This window comes from Erithacus rubecula (genome assembly GCF_903797595.1).
Source record: "Erithacus rubecula genome assembly, chromosome: 8".
NCBI classification, from domain to species: Eukaryota; Metazoa; Chordata; class Aves; order Passeriformes; family Muscicapidae; genus Erithacus; species Erithacus rubecula.
The window spans coordinates 21,588,126-21,606,413 of NC_136659.1; the positions used below are offsets into that span (position 1 = coordinate 21,588,126).

Genomic DNA, 18,288 nt, shown 5'->3' on the forward strand with positions numbered 1-18,288 from the left:
CCCTCAATGTTCAAATGCAGTTTTAATTAGTATTTGCCAATATCTGATTTGTCAGCACTGCCTAATCCATTTTTGGATACACTGTGCAGAAAAGCAGAGTAATATTTATAAGAGAAATAAGCACTGAAACCTAGTTCAGGCTTCAGTGTCTGCAACTGAGGTACCAGAATGTAGCCACTGAAGTCTGGCTTGTTTTATTCCAAAATTCTGGGTTGTTCCTGTATTAGCTTTGACCCTGGGCCAACACAGAATTTAAGCAAATTGCTGTACCACAAATGCAATTCATACCTATTGTTTAGATTTAAAATGCTTAGACCAAAACTTGAGGTTTTTGAGCACCTAAATACCTGCTTTTAGAACTGCTCAGACATATGTGATACCATTCAGATGCATGCTTGCATTCTCCTTTGCACATCTCTGGGGCTTTAGGTACTTCCAAATCTCCTGTACAGCCACTGCTTCCCCAGTGGCCATGTACTATCTGTACTATACAAAGACACAGCTCTAAAATGTAAGTCCACAGTGTAAGTGCTTGCTCTGTATTTTTTCTGTATTTCAGAATTTATTTTTTCTGTGCTTTTAATCTGCCACATAATTGGATCCCTGTATTGTGACAGGCCTAATATCCTTTCACTTTCTCCATGACAGTCTTCTGGCCCTAAAAACTTCATTTTGAGACTGAAGAATCTTGCCCCCTATTTACAACCAAGTTCTTCTGTGCCTTTGACCATCTTTGGGTAGGTTTTTACATCTATATTTTTGATGAGATGTAGAAGGCAAAACTGTATCTTGTACTCAAGATGCAGGTGCACAATATATGTACAGCTGCACAAAGACTTTATTTTTGCTTTTCTAAGCTTTCAAAACCTTACATTAGCTGTTTTGTTTCTGTACTCACCACTAGAGTTGACATTTTCATAAAGCTATGTAAATTGATGTTCACTTTACTCAGCACTGCTAGATCACCACCTGTGTGGCAAACTGTTTCTCCCATATACAATGCTTTGACTGAAATTAATTTCTTAAAAGATTCTGTGGCTCAGTCACTCCACATGAGACATTCTTCTATAGTTCCTCACCAGCTTTCAGTTTTAATAAGTCAAACAGTCTGTAATCATCAGCAAATCATTTCAGTTTTCTGGTGGCCCATCACTCTAGCTCGTTCATGCTTCTGGCACATTTGAAAAAAGTAGTAATTTACTCTGGTTTTAAAGCAACTTCTGCAGAAATATTACCCCACTACCAGCTGCATAATGTAATCCTGTTGGAGTATTTCCACTGGAGCCACTCACAACCCAGCTCTGGCTAAAGAACAACAGGCTGCATGTCCCCTGGATGAATGATAGAAGTATCTGCCCCCATTTACTTTAAGATCCAGTGGACATGGAAAACCCCAAGAAGAAAGGGAGAGAAAGGGACTGTTCCCTCCCTGAACCCTGTGGGCTACACTGCCCCAAATAGACTTCACCTGCACAGAGAGCTTACAGGCCCATTATGTGGAGCTCAGGCTCTTCACTGACCATCAAAATGTGAGTGGATTCTGTATTTTACTTGGGTAAAATACTTACAGTTGACACTGACATCTCCATAGGGCAGTGGGAGCAGTGGGGAATGCAAGGGGTGCTGGGTGTAGCGCAAGATTGGGTTCCTCCTGTACGTCTGTTCCACTACTTCAAAGTTTGTGCTGTTTTCCTGGAAAAGAAAGAAAGAACTAGTTATCCTCAAATAGGCACAGTCCTTTGTGGGATGCACTTAAATGTTTGGGTTCAAGCTCAACAACCTTTGTCTAAATTTCTGGAGGTGTCTGGGGGACTAAGTGATCAAAGCATAATCCCTATCTAAAAATTACCCTGTAGGTTATTTCTGAAAATTAAACACAAGAACAGCCATCCTGCATCATCTCACAGCTCACCAGGCACAGAGTCTTGCCTTCAAGTGTGCCTTGTATAATATATATTGGCATGATCCCACTCTCCTACATCCTACAAGCTTTCAGCAGGGCATGGTTAATGGACTTTCTGACCACAGATCACCCATTTTCAGTGTGCAACAATGAGTCTGTTCTCAGCTTGTCTGGTTGTACTATATATGTTTACAGTATGAACAACCAAAATGTTCCCCGGTTCAAAATCTGGGCCTGTCACTACCATACACACTGGATCACATTCTTCTGCATTTTGTCCTATACTCCTTCCCTAACAATACATAATGTTCCATTTGTCCTGGAACCCTGAGCTGAAGTTTTCCAAGGTTCTCTATAATCAATCACTCTCAGCTCTTTCTTCCTAAATATGAACAATATAATTGCATCAAGTTTAGAGTCCATCAGAAACAATTTCTTCTGAAATTTGCTTTGTGTGCGTTCTTAAATGATTCTAGGTTTATTTGCCAAAGTTTCTGGCAAATTCCTCCTCAAAAATTACTCCTGTGGTACAATTTATGCTGAAGGATATTGTCTTTCCACCCTTTACTCTGACATTTAATCACACAAGTCTAAGGTATGAAGAGAACTTCAGGGTACACTGAAGTCAGATGGCTGGTAGAAATGGATTTTTTTGTATTTGTGTCGAGGATGCTTAGGAGCAGAAAGGATGTAGCAGAGATTTTCAAACACTCAATGGTGTAATCCTACACGCAATCTTTAATTGAATAGAGTTATAGTCTATATTTATACAGCTCAGTTAACAAAATAAAATTCATGCAATATTTGAATTTTTTTTTTGCTGTACAGTTGTGTAAATTCCTTTGTTTACTTTTTTTCATTTTCCCCTTTAAGACAGCAACCCCATTTTTTGCCAGCAATGACCGGGTTAGGCCAGTGGTGGTGTGGCTGCTCCCATGTCACGTGGGCATTAGCAGGATGGCACCCACCCTGATGTCCCGGATGAGCTGCTGTGTGGGAGTTTCAATGGGCACTTTGCTGTCAATGACCCCCTGGATGGCAGAGGCCCAGCGCATGGCTTCATTCAGCAGCTTGGTGTACAGCCTGTAGGAGTGCTTCCGCCCGTGCACGATGATGTTCCAGTAGCCTGGGGAGAAACAAAGCTGGGAACAAAGCTGGACACTGCCCTCCACATTATGCACCTGGCTAGAGGTGTGTGACATCCACCTGTGAAAGGGCCAGGAGGAGAATGTGGGGAACTACAGGGCTGTTGGTCTGTCCTCGATATCAGGGAAGGTTGTGGATGGAGCAGATCATCTTGGGTGTCAAAGGAGAGCCATGGAGCTGGGGAAGGGTCTGGAGCACAAGTCCTGTGAGGAGTGGCTGAGGGAGCTGGGGGTGTTTAGGTTGGAGAAAATAAGGCTCAAGGGGGACCTTATTACTATCTACAACTACCTGAAAGGAGGATGTAACCAGATGGGGGTCTGTCCCTTCTCCTCAGTAACAAGTGACAAGACAAGAGGAAAGGGCTGTCAACAGGCTTTCCAGGGAAGTGGCTGAATCACCAACCCTCAAGGCATTTTAAAAAAGTGTAGATGTGGCACTTAGGGACATGGCTTAGTGGTGGACTTGACAAGGTTAGGCTAATGCTTGGACTTCATTATTAAGAGATCACCGATTCCCTTTTTTTTGTGGCTGATGAAAAACCCTTGCTGTTTTCAGAGCAACATATGGTGTGTCTGGTTAAAGTCCACTAGGTAGACATTAACATCCCCATTCCCCAGATTTATCAATAGGGAAGTCCCAGTTCAGATTTTGGTACAAAGACAGGTTTCTAAGATGCAAATATCATGCAGTGTAACCCGACTATTTGCCTGCCAACCAGACAGCTCACTTTCACAGACAGCATTTGGACTACACCATCCTGTTAATCACTTGGGAAATGACCACTCTACACACAACACCTCGTCAGATTGCCAAATCAACTCTCAGAACTTTTAAAAATATATGTTTGACAACCTGAGAGAATGTGTCAAGATGATGGCAATTCTATCTGCTAGAGGCAGCCCTGGACATCTGTTGATACCAAAAATATGGACACTTTCTTGTGAATGAGCAGAATAAATTTCCTCTCATCTCACTTTACTAAATACTTCCAGCCCTTTTAAAAGGTATCCCAAACAACTCCAGTACTTAAATGTCCAGTTTTTCAAGTATTTTTCTAAGGGTCACAATCTTTGTATGGGGGATTCACCCTTTTTCCCATAACCTGGGTTCCCTTCCAAACTCCTAAGGCAAGCAATGGAGGCTCATGCCAGATCCTGCCTTCCCAGAACTCTGTTATGTTGCACAGAAAGCAAACACAGGCTTCTGTCATCCTTTGTTTCTATCAAATTGAGTGATGCCATAACACATGCACTGTACACCCCTAACAGTGTATGGGATGGCTGCTATTTAAGGTTAACACTGGCCCCAGAGACAAATGTAGGTCATGCTACAAGGTGACAGTTCTGGAGATGTACCAATAATTAGTGTCAACTACAGGAGCTCACACCTGTTACCCTGCCTGGGGAACACTGAGATAAGCAGTGACTCTACTCAGCTCTGTGTGTTCTGCCAGCTGTGAGGCACTTACAGTCACCTGCACACCTTGCAAATCCCTTACAGCTTCCATGGGCAGAGATGTTTGCAGGCAGACACAAAGCCACAACACACCACTACAGCTGTGCACCACCTCCTCTCCAGGAACTGCACACCTGCAGCCTGCTCTTTCCCCTCTCTCCCTCTCACCTGTGTCTTTGAAGACCCTCTCCTCAGGCTGCACGACAGAGCAGAGGCTGTTGAGCACGAGTGTCCCCAGCTTGGCAGCCGTGCGCTCGGAGGACTTGTAATAGTCCAGGGCAGTGTTTGTCAGAACAAACCAGCGCTTCTTCATCTTCAGAGAGGACATCTTGTTGCTGCTCTGAACCTCCTTATGAAGCCAGCCTAGCACAGAAACACAACGTGTCATTTTGTGCATCTCTGGCTCCCATGGTCAGGATGAGTAATTTCACCATCGTTTCGTTTGTTGCAAAATATAGGAAAAAAAAAAAGATTAAGAAAATTCAATACTTCAACATAAAAAATTACAGCCTGCATTGCTAAAGCTGTCAAAAAGATAATTTTCTACTCAGAGGTGTAAAAAGCAATGTCCACCCACAAGGCAAAATGTTCAAAAAATGTGGGACTGAACTAAAAGGCTCCATATAAAGAAGAGATAGAGACAGGCCTTCCTGAATATATATATATATATATGCCTTTGAGACTACTCTGCTGTCACAGAGACATCTTCTTATGAAGAGCAGAGTATACTCTGCAAAGGATAATTTCTTCTTGTATTTGACTAATGAACAGTACCAGATAAAAAGAACTATTGCCTTGCAGTTAAGTATTTTGAAGTTAAGGTACTCAAACTGTTGTCTTGTACAACAGTTACTCCTACTCCTTATTACTCCTTTGTATCATTCAAACTCCTTCAATTTTTTAAGACTAGGTTTGAAGGCTTTTCCCACATTTTGGTGGGAAAATTCCTCTCCTTCTGCCCTGCCACAACCACTCTAGGATCTTTATTCCTACACAGACATTTCTGGAAGATTCAAGGCAATTTGCTCATCCACTTGCTTTCCACAGACTGGATCAGGAGTGTCTTCATGCATTTAAGACCCTGTCATGAGCTCAAAGCATAGAGGAAATCTAGAAATATTTAAGACACATGGATGAATATTTTGCAATATATATGTGACCCCTACTAATGCTCTGCCATCTTCAACTAGGCTCTGACTAAAGATGTAATTTAAAACTTTTGCTCAACCTCAGAGAATTTTTCTCACCTCACTATGTCTACCATAATCAGGTCAGTTAGTTTAGCTGAGGACAGCAGCAATCCCACAAAGATCTCTCTCCCTCCCTCTCTACATGACAGGTGTCAGAAAGAACTGAGCTGCCAACAAAAGCCACAGTGTCATGTCACAGTCCATCTAAGCCAGCTGCTCCTATCAGCAGCCATGCTCCCTCCTACTCCCCGGTGGCATTTGCTAGACATGTTAAAACAGGCTAGAACTATCATCAGAAAATGAAACATATAAAGCACTTATTTTTTTTCCACCTGGTAGGGAATTAGGTAAGAGCCAGGGCTAGCACACACGTGACATGGCAAGCAGCAGGCAGGAAGGTGGGGAGGGCAGAGAATAACAGTTTTTGGGGAGCAGCTAATTCCTAGAATGAGTTAGCAACAATCAAATCTCCCTGCCAGATTACAAGCAGACGATGAGTTTCACATGTAACTGCATCTATTTCCTTTCACCTCTCACAAGGAATTCCTGGCCATCAACCTTGGATTCCCCTTTGGGTTTCTGCAGCAGGGAGATCCAGTGATGCATTTCCTCAGGAGTGTCGCTGTTGCAGTGAATCACACGATTGGCTGTGATGATCACAAAAGAATTTGGTCTGCCAGAGAACAAAAGCATTAAAATTAGTCATAGCCATGCAAATAGGTCACAGCACACCCAATGTCATGTTTTTTACCTTCCCATAAACAGAAGGACTTTCTGAATACAAACTACAGAGGAGTGCAGAAATACTTAAGATCATCTCTTGTTCAGTTGCTCTGTCAGCTGATAAGTGCACGGACAAGCTAAATGAAATTAAATATCTTTCAAAAGCTACTTCCAGAGACTGGAAAATATTAATTAGCTAATAAGCAGCTGCAAAATGTCCTTGGTTCATTAGCAAAGGACTTTGACTGGAATGAGCCAGTGCTTGTACCACTGGGCTGAGCTGGTACAGCCATTCTCCTTATGAAAACCACTGATGCAGTAGCAAACACAGGTCTCAGTAGGATCATCTAAAACATGTTAGAGACAGGTTTTAGAAAGGATAAGCTGATCCTGGCAAAACAGAAGAAAAACTGCTGTTGCTCCTGGATGACTTTGTCCTTCTCTTGCAACTGTAACTTACAGAAGAATATTCACAACTCTGTACAGAATCAATGCTTTACAGGAAAACAGTAAAATAAAAGTATGACCAGTTCCAAGAGGATAGACTCATATAACTTTGAAAGCAAAATCAGATTTCTGTGAAATGCCAGTATGAAGCAAAAGGTGTAATAAAGCTTGGTTAGAAAAATGCATAAACCTATGCAAGATAAAAAAAAAGCTGCATAAAAATGCTGAGAATAAGCATTTTTAATAAGAGTTAGTTTAACATTGCTTTAAACACTGATATTCCAGAAAAGCAGCACATAAACAAATCTTGACTGTTCAGTTTACTATTTGTTCCCAGTTTTCACTGGTTCACAGATTAATTATGAGTACAGGCCATAAACTGCCTAAATGTTTTCATCAATGAAATCTTGGTTCACTTCTGAAAATGCATTTTCTAAACTACTAAAAAGAAAGTCCTGGCAACCTGTGTCAGAGCCCAGAGCTCTGTCCCCAGACACAGAGATAAATAACTTAATAGCTAACATTTTACTTCAACACTGTGGTGAGTGTCTTTGCCCTGGCTGAACCTGTTAATATGTGAGGAATAATTAAAAGTTAACATAAAATGATATGAAATGTCCCATCATCTCTTCTCTGAAACTAACTAAAGGTCTGTGCTCTCTTGCATTGCAAAGACATCAAGAATAATACAGATTTCTATATTCATCCATTATTCTTCCACAATGCTGTTTCTTTCCCCTAAATTTACAAGATTAACTCAAAATTACTCTGTTGAAAAAATGGAAGTGCTGCTTTTGCTGGACATATTTATTCAGTGCTGGTAATAGATAAAACAATAATTTTCTGGCATTGAGATTATGCTGTTTTCACTTTTAGGAGCTGCAGAAGAAACTCTGACTCAAAGACAATACATGCCTATGAAGTGACATTGCATGAAACAAACTAAAGATTTCAGCTATGTTTATTTGTTTGGAGAAAATGATGTAGGAGTTCCAACAAATACAAAACCCAAAAGGAAACCTGGACCTACCCACAAAAATATTGTGGGGAGTTTCTGATTTAAGAGATGGTCAGATTGTTGTACCTACCTATCAGGATTGTCTGAGGCACAAACAGAGTCAATAAGCCCAACATCCAGGGTTCCCTGCAGAGTGAAGAAGACACAGATTGCATTTTCGATTACAGGTATTCTCCTCTGTGAATAGGAATGGAATTGAAACCATTCCTCTGAATTCCAGTAGCTTGAGTAGAAATGAACACACGAGAAAGGCAGAAGTGAGTCATCTTCACTCCCTAAACAGCCTGAGATGTACAAAGGGCTCCACAGGACTAGAGGAAAAACAAGTTACAGGTTTCCAGAGAGTATTATGAAGGTCTGAAATAACCTTAGCAATTAGCTCTGTACTGGCAAAACACATAAATATACTGTTCTTCCCAACTGCTATCTTCTGTCTGGCATAACTGTGGCCCAGACTAGTTCCATCCATTTTATCTGCTTGAGGCAGCCTCCCTGCTCTCCTCCAAAGGGCTATCTTTGAAACAGCTATCTGTGACCAAGCCGAGCAACCCACAACAAACACCATGCTCCCCACTGCTTTCCCTCTTTGCTACCAGCCTTGCTGTTTCTTTGTAATTATGGATGTCCAACTTTCTTTCACTGCATGTACGAAGTACAGCACTGCACGTGCTGGAAAAACATGCACAAACAGTTAAACACAGAGGGCTCCAAGCATGCCCAGAGGCTGGTTGCACAGTAACTCACCACAGCATTCTTGGGATTGGCCTGTTCATCCTGCATTTCCCTCAGCTGCTGTGCTGTAGCGCTGTGCACTCGGCTCAGGACATTAAACCAACCACTGCCAACCAAAACACAATCACAGTTAAACTTTCAGGAGTGAAACTGGCTCAGGAACACGATCAAGGAACCTGGAAAGATGCCACTGGGAATATTTCTTCATTCACAATTTCTTGAATACTATGTCACAAAATATCTCTTGGGCTGATCATACCAGATTCCAATGTGTTCCTTCCTCCTTATTTATCCATGAAAATTCTGTGCACGTTCTTCAACCCACTGACAGCTGCTCCTGCAAAATCCAGTTTTCCACTTGTTATTCAAGGAACTCCTAAGTAGGCAGTGGCTTTACAGGGAGTCCATGTCAGCAGACTGAAGAAGAGCACACAGCACTTGTAAAAAACAGAGTTAGCTGGGAATCTTCCTGGACTAGAGTCCTAGAGACGCCTGGGAGCCTTTCTGATTAGTCTCTCTCTGATCTGCTAATAAACTTGAAAGTCATATGGCTGGCAATTAATTATGGTTTTGTTTATAAGTGAATTTGGAGTGAAGTTTTTTGTCTGCAAAAGGGCTTCTCTTACAGACATATCTGGAGGCGAATTGCTGTAGCAGAAAAAGCAGATTCTTATCTGCAGCTTCCAGTGGAATCAGCAAACATCCATACTTCATGGAGGATTCTCAAACTGGAATTCTCTGCAGCATCTGCTAATCTGCCCTTTGCTACTGCTACTGTTGGTGCTTTCTCCTTCCTCAGAACAGAGACTGATAGGGCAGAGACAGAGGCCATGTTTGGTTTACATTCATCCTAACAATTCTGCAGTGTTATCTTAGGTCATGTCTACTGCAGTTGTGGAAGTTCTGGGTTAAGAAGTTACTGTTCCTTCCACTACTGCTCCCTAAATTTGCCAGTTTCTTGTCCATGTGGGCCTTCTTCAGTCTATTTCTGTTAAATTGTATCCAAACACCTTCCTCATTTCTCTCCTTGCACCAAAATAGTAATATACCCTAAATAACTTCACAGAATCAGTAGATCAGAGAACCGTTACACTGTCAGGGATGAGAGGGCACAAGCCTTGGTAAAAGTGGAAAGACACCAGTGGCTGGGGACAGTAACCTCGTAACTTGGCTTTGCATAGCCAGGACAGGTTGCCCAACCTGCCCTTAAGCAACTGATTCCCACTGTCTGGCCAGGATGCCAAGAAGGAAGGACATGAGTCACTTGTTTGCTTTGCACTGGGAAGATTTTATCAGATGACACTACAGACTCTGATAAGCTGCAGCCTTTTTTCTGTCTCCTGGATAAAACCCAGCTGCTCTCACAATCATTTACAGACAACATGAATAGACTTTTTGTTTGATTCAAGATTCCATTAAATAAATAAATCAGCTATTAGATGTTCCAGTTTATGTTAAGGTTTGTGTGTCTGCTGAAGTAACCCTTGAATTCAGCATGCTCACAGCCACATGAGAAGCTGGCAGTCCTGTGACGGGCAGACTGAACCACAACCTTGATAGCTGTAACATCAAGTCCCCAAAATAGGTGTGATGCACCCCAGGAAGCACAAAATAACACTGGAACAAATCCCCCCTTTTCTCCAGCAAAAGGTAATTGATTATGTTTCCCAAACTCTCCCATGAGTAGCTGGGTCAGACCTGCAGTGAACGAATGAGCCTAAAACAGCTCTGTTGTACCTGGCATCTTCTGGTGACTCTGCAACAATGTGGTAAACTCGGTCTTCTGTCACAATGTCTAAGGCATTCTCCTTCTCATGAATATCCACAATCTCTCTGGAACACAAGAAAGCACAAAAGCCAAAGTTAAAAATCTTTCACAGGCTGAATTCCATCTGGTCAATTATTTCGGGTCATACCCTTCAACACACTGAAGGGAAATCACTGGTTCAGATGGCTTGTAACTCTGACAGAAATACAAAACTGCACCAATACACAAGATGTTTGAAAAGATCTGTACAGTTAAAAATCAAAGCTTAAGGCATTACATGGATTTTCAAGACACGGGCAGACTAAATGGAAGAAGAGATAAAGAGAAGCTGATATGGAGATCTCTTTATGAAGTCGGGTGTGCCACTCTTTTTGGCTCTTTACAGGTCTGCATAATACTAATAGGTGATTAGTCTGTCCTTTCTTACAGCAGGAGCTAAGGAATTAACTATGGCAGCAGAAAGAGCATTCAGGACTCAGGAAAAGGCACAGTACATGCTGCCAAATTCAAATCCCGCTGTGAGCTTCATAATACCTCTGTGAAATGCCTGGAGAAGCCAGAAAACAGATGGAGTCTGGGTAGGAGAGAATGCATGGGGTATGTACTTAATTAGCCCCTCCTGGTCTGGCTCCATCCATGGCTTGGAAAGAGCTTCTGCTGGATTATGAAATGCAAGACTGGGAAAAGAACTATCAAGTAATTGCAGACTCCCTCCAGAGTAAAACTAGATGCTGTAATTGTCTTTTCCTTCGTTTCTGATTCTCCAAGCGCCATGGGAGATACACAGGCCAGTGAACAGCAGCACCGGACCCTTCACTGCTGATTTAGAGAATGAATACTAGGGACCAAAGGGATTTATTTTTGCACTCACTTTGCCCTTCTGATATCAATAGTCCCCTTCAGCTTCTCCTCACTGTCATTCTCGAAGTACATGAGCTTGGATTCCCGAAGCACAAACCAGCGGCGCTTCCAGTTGCGGCGGGACAGCGTCGACATTCCGCCGCCCTTTTTGTAGAGCCAGCCTGACTTGAGGGCCTCCTGCTTGGTGCGGAACCACATGAAGGCCTCGTTCTTCAGCACACACCAGCGACGCCTCCACGGGTTCATGAGCCCTCCTGCAAAAGCCAGGAGCAACATTTCAGCAACAGCAACTGTGCTTCCAACCTGATCCTGCTCCTGGGCAGGAGGACACTACAGCTCCTACATCAAAGGAACTGAAGGAGAGAAACAAAGCTGTGCCTGATTTCAAACACAGAAAAGCAGAACAAACCAGTGAAACAAAATGCTCAAGTATTTTTGTTCGGACTTCAGTTTCGTAGCTGAGAATGAATCATTTAAGCCCAAACCAAGTAGGCACAATTAAGTCTCAGTGGCGAAGATCTCTTTATTTGATGTTTTAAATAAAAGAAATTTAAAAAAAAAGGAGAATAAACTGACAACTAAGAGCAAATTAAGATGATGATTCTGAACAAACAGAAGAAGAAAGCAGGTTTCCTGGATCCCATCCATTAATGGTTTTGGCAAAATCCACTTGCCTTTCATGTAGAGGTAACTGTGAAAGTAGGGTGGCCCTGAGCCATTGAAGATAGTGACTCGTCCATTACAAAACTCTTCATCTGTATCAATGTAAACATCCACCTCTTCTTCACTCTCCAGAAACTAAAGAAAAAGAAGAGATACAGGCTACTTTGGTTCTCCTGGTCAAGGGAGGAGTGGAGCAATTAATAGGGTTAGAGAAGTCACATGATTAGAAGGTGCAAAACTACACATAGTGCCTTTGCAAAAAAAAGTAGAGGCTTGACAGATTATCCATTAATGCCTAAAGCAACAGCATGGAATTACCATACCTGAAAGGAGAGCAGTGGACGTGGCTAGAAAGCTCCAGTTCCCTGCAATAGCAAAACTTCCTGTTTCAAGGCAGTGCCTACCTTGCCAAATCTAATTTGATGGGATTAAGAGAGAATTTTTCTTTTTGGAGATGTTTTCTGATTTTTCTGGCAGAAAGGCCACAATGCCAGACAAGATGGAACAGTGATTTAACTCCAGCAAGGAAATTACTTGCTTTGGGTTGATTAGGATAAAAAGCACAGTTCAGGAAAAGTGAACCCTAAAAACAACAATCTGAATTACTGAAATAATAGTATTGAATTTACTCATCTCTGTTCACCAATTAGATGTAGACCCTCAGCCGTAAGAAAGTACTTCACACACAAAATCATTTCCTTCACCTTAAATACAATTTCCTTTGATATGCTTTATTAACCTAATACTAATGAAGATAGTTCCTTAGACCCTTTCCTTCCTCAAAGGCGTATTGCTTCTTCTTATTTTCCCTTCTGTCTTCTCTCTGTGACCTTCCTCCTCATCCCTGGTCCACCCATTCATTCTCTCCCTTGGCATTAAGTTTCAAAGACCCAGTAGTCTTGGAAGAGCAGCTACTGATGGGATCCTGACTCAGCTGTGGTTATCACTTCCTGTGGCTCACACTATGACAAATTATCAACTGCCTTTGTCATTAGTCTTACTCACTGATGAGCCCAATAAAGCCCTCCACTTGTATCTGCACTTTAAGAAGAATGGCAGAAACCAGCCCAAGCTGTGACAGAATGATTCATGATTTGAAGATTACCTGACAGTGATCTGTGAGTACCTGCTCACAGAGAAGGTACCTTTACTCAAGCAGATCACATAAAAAATTCTGATGGCTGGCAGCTGACATGAGGGAAATGCAAACAAGACAATTTTTAAGAAAGGTCACAATCTGTCATTGGAAAAACATACTGAAGGAAATAAACTGAGTTCCTAAAATAATAAAAATTCAGTATTTTTTTTAAGATATTTTGTAGTTAAAGAGTCTCTTCTCAGAGATATCATTTATTGGAAGTATTTGTGTGGCTGTCATTGGCTTCACACCTGAACTCCTCACAATCTTATGTGGGTTTGACATCCTGTCCTGTAAGGGGATTTATCATTGCATGATTAAGCAGCTGGCCTGAGAACACTCAGGAAGACCAGACCCAGTGTGGGATCTAAGTGAGATGCTGAAGTGTGAGGCCAATAGCTCAGCCTTTCCACCCTGTCACTGTCCCTGCAGCAGGAATGAAAAGGTTCAGTGATCCTGGCTGTGTGCACTGGGACCCAGCCCAAGCAGCACAGTCATTTCTCCCAGATTTAGAATAGTTTCACTTGTACATAGCAGCTGAAAAGAAACCCTTGACTTTGAACAGACCTACAACAAGAGGAGCTTTAGTGATGGAGACAAACCAAACCCCAGCCTTTCCCATTTCCTCTTGTCATTGCACACTGGAACCTTAGGCCCTTCTGTGAAATCTCTCTAAAGTAGAAGATAAACCTACAAAGCAAAAGTTGTTTGCTTTCCTTCCTCCTAAAGGGTGTTACATTAACATGTGGCAATGGAAACAATCTAAAATAGGTACACATGTACTAACTTGTGTGCCAGCAGACACCAGACCTGTGGCCTTCAGCCTATCACTCTTCCCTTTTTTTCAAGCTGATTATTGATGCAAGAGAGGGTTATATATTACAAACTAAACTCAGAGTGAGCAGCAATACAGTAAGAAGGCAAAGATGTCATAAACACCAACAAAGTCACACTTATGTCCAGAAATTGAAGGGAGAGATTCTCACCGAGTCCAGGCTGCCACGGTTGGAGTCCAGGCTGGTACCATGGGAGTGTCTCAGACCCTCCTCATCATTCAGAGGCTCAGCTGAGGCATTACCTGCATCTCCACAGCCATCAAACTCCTCATGGTCATAGTCAGACTCCACATCTGGGGGGCAGGTGTAAATGGGCTCTCCTGCCCCTCCACTGTTACTCCTCTGTGTATCAGAGACAGTGCTATAAACACTTTCTGCTGGGTCAGACAGGGCTCTCTGCTCCTTGGGGCTAGGTAGTCCTGGAGCAGGGGCAACCTCTCCCACCTCCCTCTGGAAATGCAAAAGCTTTGTGTTTGTAACCTCCTTTGAGTAGTTACCACTGTTTCTTGTGCCATTCTGGTTTGATTCCACCAGACTGGAAGCTGGCCGTCCTTCATCATCGGCATGAAAACCCTCATCCACTTCTTCTTCAGCCAGTGGTGCCACCAGGCTGCAGTCAATGTTCAGTGTCCCCTCACTAGAAAGTGAGTGTTCTAAGTTCTGCACACTTTCATCCAGATTGCCAAAATCCAGTAGCTCCAAGAATTCCTGGGCAACTCTCGATGCCTCTTTTTCCAACCTCTGTATCTCTTCTTCTCGCTGCCGACAGATTTCATTCCTGGTGTCTTCAGAGATGACAGACATGTGATCCTCTTTCTGTTGCTGCAACTTTTCAATCTCCTTCTCCAGTCTTAAGATCTCCTCCATCTGACGTCTCTCCTCTTCTTGCAGGGGAATATCCACCTCCTCAGTGTTTACTGTTTCCACCTTAAATAATTCAGAACACTGTTAAAGCACTTTCTTCAACCTGTCTGTGCTCCTTGCCTAGACCTTTCACTCTTCCTGTCTCCTGTGCTTGCCTTGTACTTACCAGCTACAGAAGGATGATGTCAAGCATCCTCCAATCATTCATGGTATAAAAGGTAAAGGTAGAACTACTGGATCTTCAGGTACCTCCTTCTTCCCAGCAATCTACCTCCATTATGATTCATACAAAGAAGCTCACTGGTTCAGTGAATTTTTAGAAAAGCCTCTCTATCTGTTGGTCACTGTACAATGCAATCTGGATAAAAGCAGCCTGAAAGTCCATTCTCTCTGAACTCACACACATATAGGAGAAAGCAACTATATATGTATTCATATATGCACAGACTACTTAAGAGCTGAAGATTACCCAGAAATTCATTAAGAGGTCTGGAAGTGTCATTATTTCCTGAAATGAGGATCTGATCATTCAAATCTGGGGCTGGAAGGGGTATTTGCATGAAGCAGGACTCCAAGCACAGTATCCACTCCAACCACAGCCCAACAAAACTCCACCCATAATTTCTTGGCATTCTTTGGCATCACTAGATGGCTGATAGCTGACTGCTGAAGACTCTGTCTTACTCTGTTCTCCACACTGAAATAACAGGAAATTTCTAGCAAATACATGATAATTAGAAGATGGAAGATACTGGTAACTTTCACTGATGTTTAGGATAAAGCCAACAGAGGATGTTGAAAACATACACATGAGAGAACAGATACACATATGAGAAAAAGTAAAAATAAATTCCAATAGGAGTTCATGTGCTTCCTGATAGGATTTATGACAATGCAGTCAAATATATCGGCCATTTAAGTGTTAATCCTTGTTTTCTTTAGTTACCCTGTTGCTTTTTCTCTACCTGACTCTTACTTGTGGCTGAATGCATTTCTTTGCTTCCAATCTCTCCTGAACCAAGATGGTCTGAAACTGGGGAGCAAGTGGTATGGAAAAAACCCACTGAGATACACAGCCATTCTCAGAGACCTCAGGGTAGGTGGTCTGCTCTTTGGTATGTCAAGTACCAACAATTAGATCAGTTACAAGGGGTTTATTTTAGCCATGGCAGCAGTTGGCTGCACTCTCATTTTGGCTGTTACAGGCAACAATCCAGCAAAACAGACTGTCACAGTGTAGCACATCACAAGGTTATCTAACAAGCTCAAGCAGCAGAGATAAAAATAGGATGCTGCATGTTCAATATGGAAATTTTCAAATAGAACCAATGCAAGCTCATACAAGAGCCTTGAAAAAAGCCCTACACTTTGTTAACTCTATGCACTTCTGCCAAAGCCAAACACCTGCAGGGCTAGAGGGAACAAAGCCCATTTTTTAAAGTGTTGCGCAATAACAGTTATCAGTATCCCAAGTGCATGCAGTGAGGGATTCTTCACAGATATTCACAAGGAAACACATGAAAAGAACAATTGTTAAACTTACCTGGGCCACCTGCAGTAGTGCATTCAGCTGCTCCTTTTCTCTGTCAAAAAACAAGACATAACAGTCAGAGACAGACCTAGTTCTCTGCGTGAGGTTTTCAGAATTACATGGACACATCATCCCTCCACGGATAAGGTTAAAATGAGGTACTTGCTGTAAGACTGATTTAAAAGCTTTTGCAATTTAGTAAAAATCCAATCCAATGTAGTTGGCATGACCTTTGTGGATGTAACAGATTTTCCCCACGCACTTAACTTTCAGATCAATTAGGAAATTGGATTAGTTGGAACACACCAGGAAAGACACTGGAAACAGCAACAGAAAGACAAATCAGACTCATGATAAATGTAAACAGAATCTTCTGAAGAACTATAAATCTGTGAATATTGAGGTTGTACCCGTGTAAGTGACAGATATCAGGAAACTGTGCTCATTTTTTAAAAGAATTATTGCAATACCAGCATTGAATTTTGTGTTTTGTTTTGCTTTTACCATATTAAAGCCCCAATTCACATAACTTCTCAGTGGCACACAAAATCCAGTTTATTAGTGAAGACTGTAAGAGTCAGCTTGTTAGTAAACATAAGCAGAGAAAAAAAAACTCCCACAGTGTTGCAGCTCTGCCCAGCTCAAAAAGGTTATATTCCAAAGCAAAGCTATCACTATGGCCAGTTTCTCCAGAGCAAGTTTGCTACTAACAACTGAACCAGCAGACACACAAATGTCAGGGTCATGCTTAGGGAGCAAGAATAGGATGCTGCTGGATGGAAGGAAGTCACCACTGTTGGTGGTGGCTTTCAAATCTGTAATTCAACCCCTGGGAGAACAGGAGGGCAATGATATTTATTTCCCAGGCCTTGCAGATTTTCCCAGACAAATTCTAAACTGCAGCTGCAAGTCACAAAGTCCTTAAAGCTCTCACTCTTGCGCTCACTCTCTCAAAAAAAAAAAAAATCCAGGAAATATTTGTAATATTTGTAAATGAAAGGTGTCATAAGTGAGATCCAGATGGTTCCAACTCTACTGAAAGATCTGTAGCAGCCATCATGAGTTAAACAACTACCTTAAATGATAAGAGGGCTCAAAAGCACAACCATTTTAAAACAAGTTAGGAACACCACCTATTATCTACATACCAATTCCTGCAACTGTTCCTCACAGTTTTTAAAGCTTTGGTATTTCTTCCTGCTTTCTAGTCATCATCAACTGATCTACACTCTTCCTGAAATGTGATACCCAAAACTAGGGACAGTACTCCAACTGAAGGGTACCAAAGCAGCATCCCATCTTACAGAAACAATTCTGTTTATAGAGAGCATTTGCTTTTTCCTCTCACACAGCATGACTCTGGTGACATATTCAACTCAGCCTCCAGACCTTCCTCCTGCTGTTGAAATAAGCATTCTCTCCTCTCTGTGCATTTGATTACTCCTGAGTGTAAATCTGCATATGTCTGTACCAAAAGATACCCTGTTTTCCAGATTCTTTAACTTGCCAAAGTTACCTGAACTGTAATCCTAGGCTAAATGCCTACAGCCCCTCAGCAGATGGTTTTATCTGCAAATTTAAGAAGGATGTTCATATTTCCTCATCCAAATTCTTATGAAAACATTGCACAAGTACCACATCCAACACAGACTATGGAAAAATGCCATTCAAGAGTTCTATTTAACAAAAAACTACTACTGTTTATTATTTAAATGCAGTAAAATCACAAATCATAATCTTGCTTCACATACTTTTTTCCAAAGCAAATTTCTTTTAGTATCTTATTATCAAAACATATCAAAGCCCTTACCTACTTTTTACCTACTCAAAGTCAAGTTACCTATCCCAATATGGCTTTTCCCTGCCCACAAGACATGCCATAAGATACCACAGAAGGAAACAGGTAACTCTAATGCTGTTTGCTCTTCAGAAATCCATATAGGCTGGATTCCTTTATCAAGCATTTACAACTGTTTGATCATTTGTTTCAGTATCTCCCTGAAAGTGAGGTCA

General features: G+C 41.8%; 1 protein-coding gene across 1 annotated transcript in view; it reads right to left on the reverse strand.

Annotated features, from left to right (window-relative positions):
• The window catches only part of LOC306804679 (unconventional myosin-X-like), an 86,698-nt gene that overhangs the window by 8,745 nt on the left and 59,665 nt on the right, over nt 1-18,288 (reverse strand). The window contains exons 24-34 of the mRNA XM_079311600.1: nt 16,288-16,327; nt 14,031-14,807; nt 11,918-12,041; nt 11,254-11,497; nt 10,352-10,447; nt 8,627-8,720; nt 7,953-8,008; nt 6,225-6,367; nt 4,673-4,867; nt 2,872-3,029; nt 1,569-1,692 (exon numbers count right to left, since the gene is read on the reverse strand). Of these exons, the coding sequence (XP_079167726.1) occupies nt 1,569-1,692; nt 2,872-3,029; nt 4,673-4,867; nt 6,225-6,367; nt 7,953-8,008; nt 8,627-8,720; nt 10,352-10,447; nt 11,254-11,497; nt 11,918-12,041; nt 14,031-14,807; nt 16,288-16,327 (2,051 nt within the window). The remainder of the gene's footprint in view (nt 1-1,568; nt 1,693-2,871; nt 3,030-4,672; nt 4,868-6,224; nt 6,368-7,952; nt 8,009-8,626; nt 8,721-10,351; nt 10,448-11,253; nt 11,498-11,917; nt 12,042-14,030; nt 14,808-16,287; nt 16,328-18,288) is intronic.